Consider the following 2048-nt stretch of genomic DNA (forward strand, 5'->3'; position numbering starts at 1 on the left):
ATATATGTGTGTGTGTGTGTGTGTGTGTGTGTGTGTGTGTGTGTTTGTGTGTATGTATATATATGTGTGTTTGTGTTTATGTGTTATGTGTCTTTGCATCTGTGTTTGTCTCCCACCACCACTTGATGACAATTGATGTTGGTGTTTTTACTTCCCCATACCTTAGTGATTTGGCAAAATAGACTGATAGAATAAGTACCAAGCTTAACAAAAAAAAAAAAAAGTAAATAAATAAATAGATAAATACTGGTGTCGATTTATTCAACTAAAACAAATTGTTCAAACCAGTACCCCAACATGGCCACAGTCTAGTGACCGAAACAAATAAAAGATAAAAAGTAACAATGTGGGTTGATATGTAATACAGTAATTACAAATATGATGTATGTCAAGACAAAGTGAACAAAATATCATAATAAAATCTTATAGTCCTTGAGTTTAAATCTAATGCAGATAGTTGTTATGCTGTTGTTTAGTCCTAAATTAGCCTTGACCAAGCAAACCTCTGATCAAAGGCACTCCAAAAATGACCCGTCCTCCTTTTGTGTGACTAGTTATCATTCTCATTGGAATAGCTTCCTTTTCTTGATATTGATTAATCTTTTTGCATTTAAACTGACCATATCCGGCCCAAATATTCTACCTGTTTCATACTGGAACTGGCTAGATCCAGCCTCTTGCACCTACCCGACAATGTTATTTTATAACTGAACAGTCATATCATCAAAATCTCGAAGCTATGAGACAATGCAGGATTAATACAGAAGAAAGTGAATATGTAAGCATTACACTTGAAAGGGAAATCTGAATACTAAAGGGTTAACATTGCATTGTTTGTCGCTAAGTCTGTGAAGTCTCACAGAATTGGAAAAACATTACTTCACCCAGTTATCAAAGAGGTTTTGTCAACCGTTATGCATGAAAAACCCAATAACATTATGAAGAAGGTCCCATTTAGTGATAACACAATTTCTCGAAGCATCGATGAAATGGCTAACGATGTCAAACATCAGCTCATTAATATCCTCCAGTGCTCTGAATTTTCTATACAAGTGGCTGAATCAACTGCTGTGGACAATCAATGTTTGATGATGGTATATGTCCGGTATTTCAGTGAAGACCTTCAACTTTGTGAGGAAATGCTGTTCACAGAGAATTTGCCACTTGATTCAAGAGGTGCAACTATTTTTCACACTCTCAAGTCTTTCCTTTTTGAACATAATATCCCACTCAGTAATATTCTTGCCTGTGCATCTGATGGAGCCCCTTCAACGATAGGAATATACAGAAGTCTTTCATCTCTCCTAAAGCATGAAATTTCACACCAGATACTAACTGTTCATTGCTTGGCACACCAGCATCATTTAGTAGCAAAGATTATGAATGGTAGGTTGAATGATGCACTACAGTTAGTTATCAAGACTGAACAAATTGAAGTCGAGTCCCTTGTCTGATCAAATTCTCCATTAACTCTGTCTGAGAAATGGTGAGGACCATACTAAACTCTTATACCCTACCGAAGTGCAGTGGCTGTGAAAAAGAAACTGTATTTTACGCTTTGATGAACTGTTTCATATAATCATATCTTTCTTTGAAGATACTCCACTATCCACTTCATTGATGGCTGTAAAGGTGTGATATCTTTTTTCTTTGTGATATATTCACAAAATTAAATGATTTGAATTAGTCATTGCAAGGAAACACAAAAACTCCCGTTGATTGTAAATCATTTATCATTACTTTCATTTTGAAGTTAGTATTGTATTCGAAACATATTCAAAACGTCAATTCCATCATTTTCCACAACTTGATTCTTTTAAAGATGAATTATTTGATGAGGATTTAACTACATATCACAACTATTTACAATCATTGCATGATAACATGGTGAAGTGATTTCAAGATGCTATTGCGCTGAATATCCCAAATTGGTATAGCAGTCCATTTGAGGAAACATCTGAAATTACTTTTGCTTACTTCATACCTGGTTGAATCTGGTTTTAACCATGTTGGAACTTTGCTTTCTCATAAAAGAATTGGACTGGATG

At 34.9% G+C, this 2048-nt stretch overlaps 1 protein-coding gene across 1 annotated transcript; it reads left to right on the top strand.

Moving 5' to 3' along the window:
• The first annotated feature begins 914 nt into the window (after positions 1 to 914).
• On the top strand, positions 915 to 1454 carry LOC106884055 (protein ZBED8-like). The gene has a single exon (XM_014935271.1). It carries the CDS (start codon positions 915 to 917, stop codon positions 1452 to 1454), a length of 540 nt encoding a protein of 179 aa, XP_014790757.1.
• Positions 1455 to 2048: the final 594 nt, after the last annotated feature.

This window comes from Octopus bimaculoides, chromosome 4 (assembly GCF_001194135.2).
Source record: "Octopus bimaculoides isolate UCB-OBI-ISO-001 chromosome 4, ASM119413v2, whole genome shotgun sequence".
In the NCBI taxonomy this organism is placed as follows: Eukaryota; Metazoa; Mollusca; class Cephalopoda; order Octopoda; family Octopodidae; genus Octopus; species Octopus bimaculoides.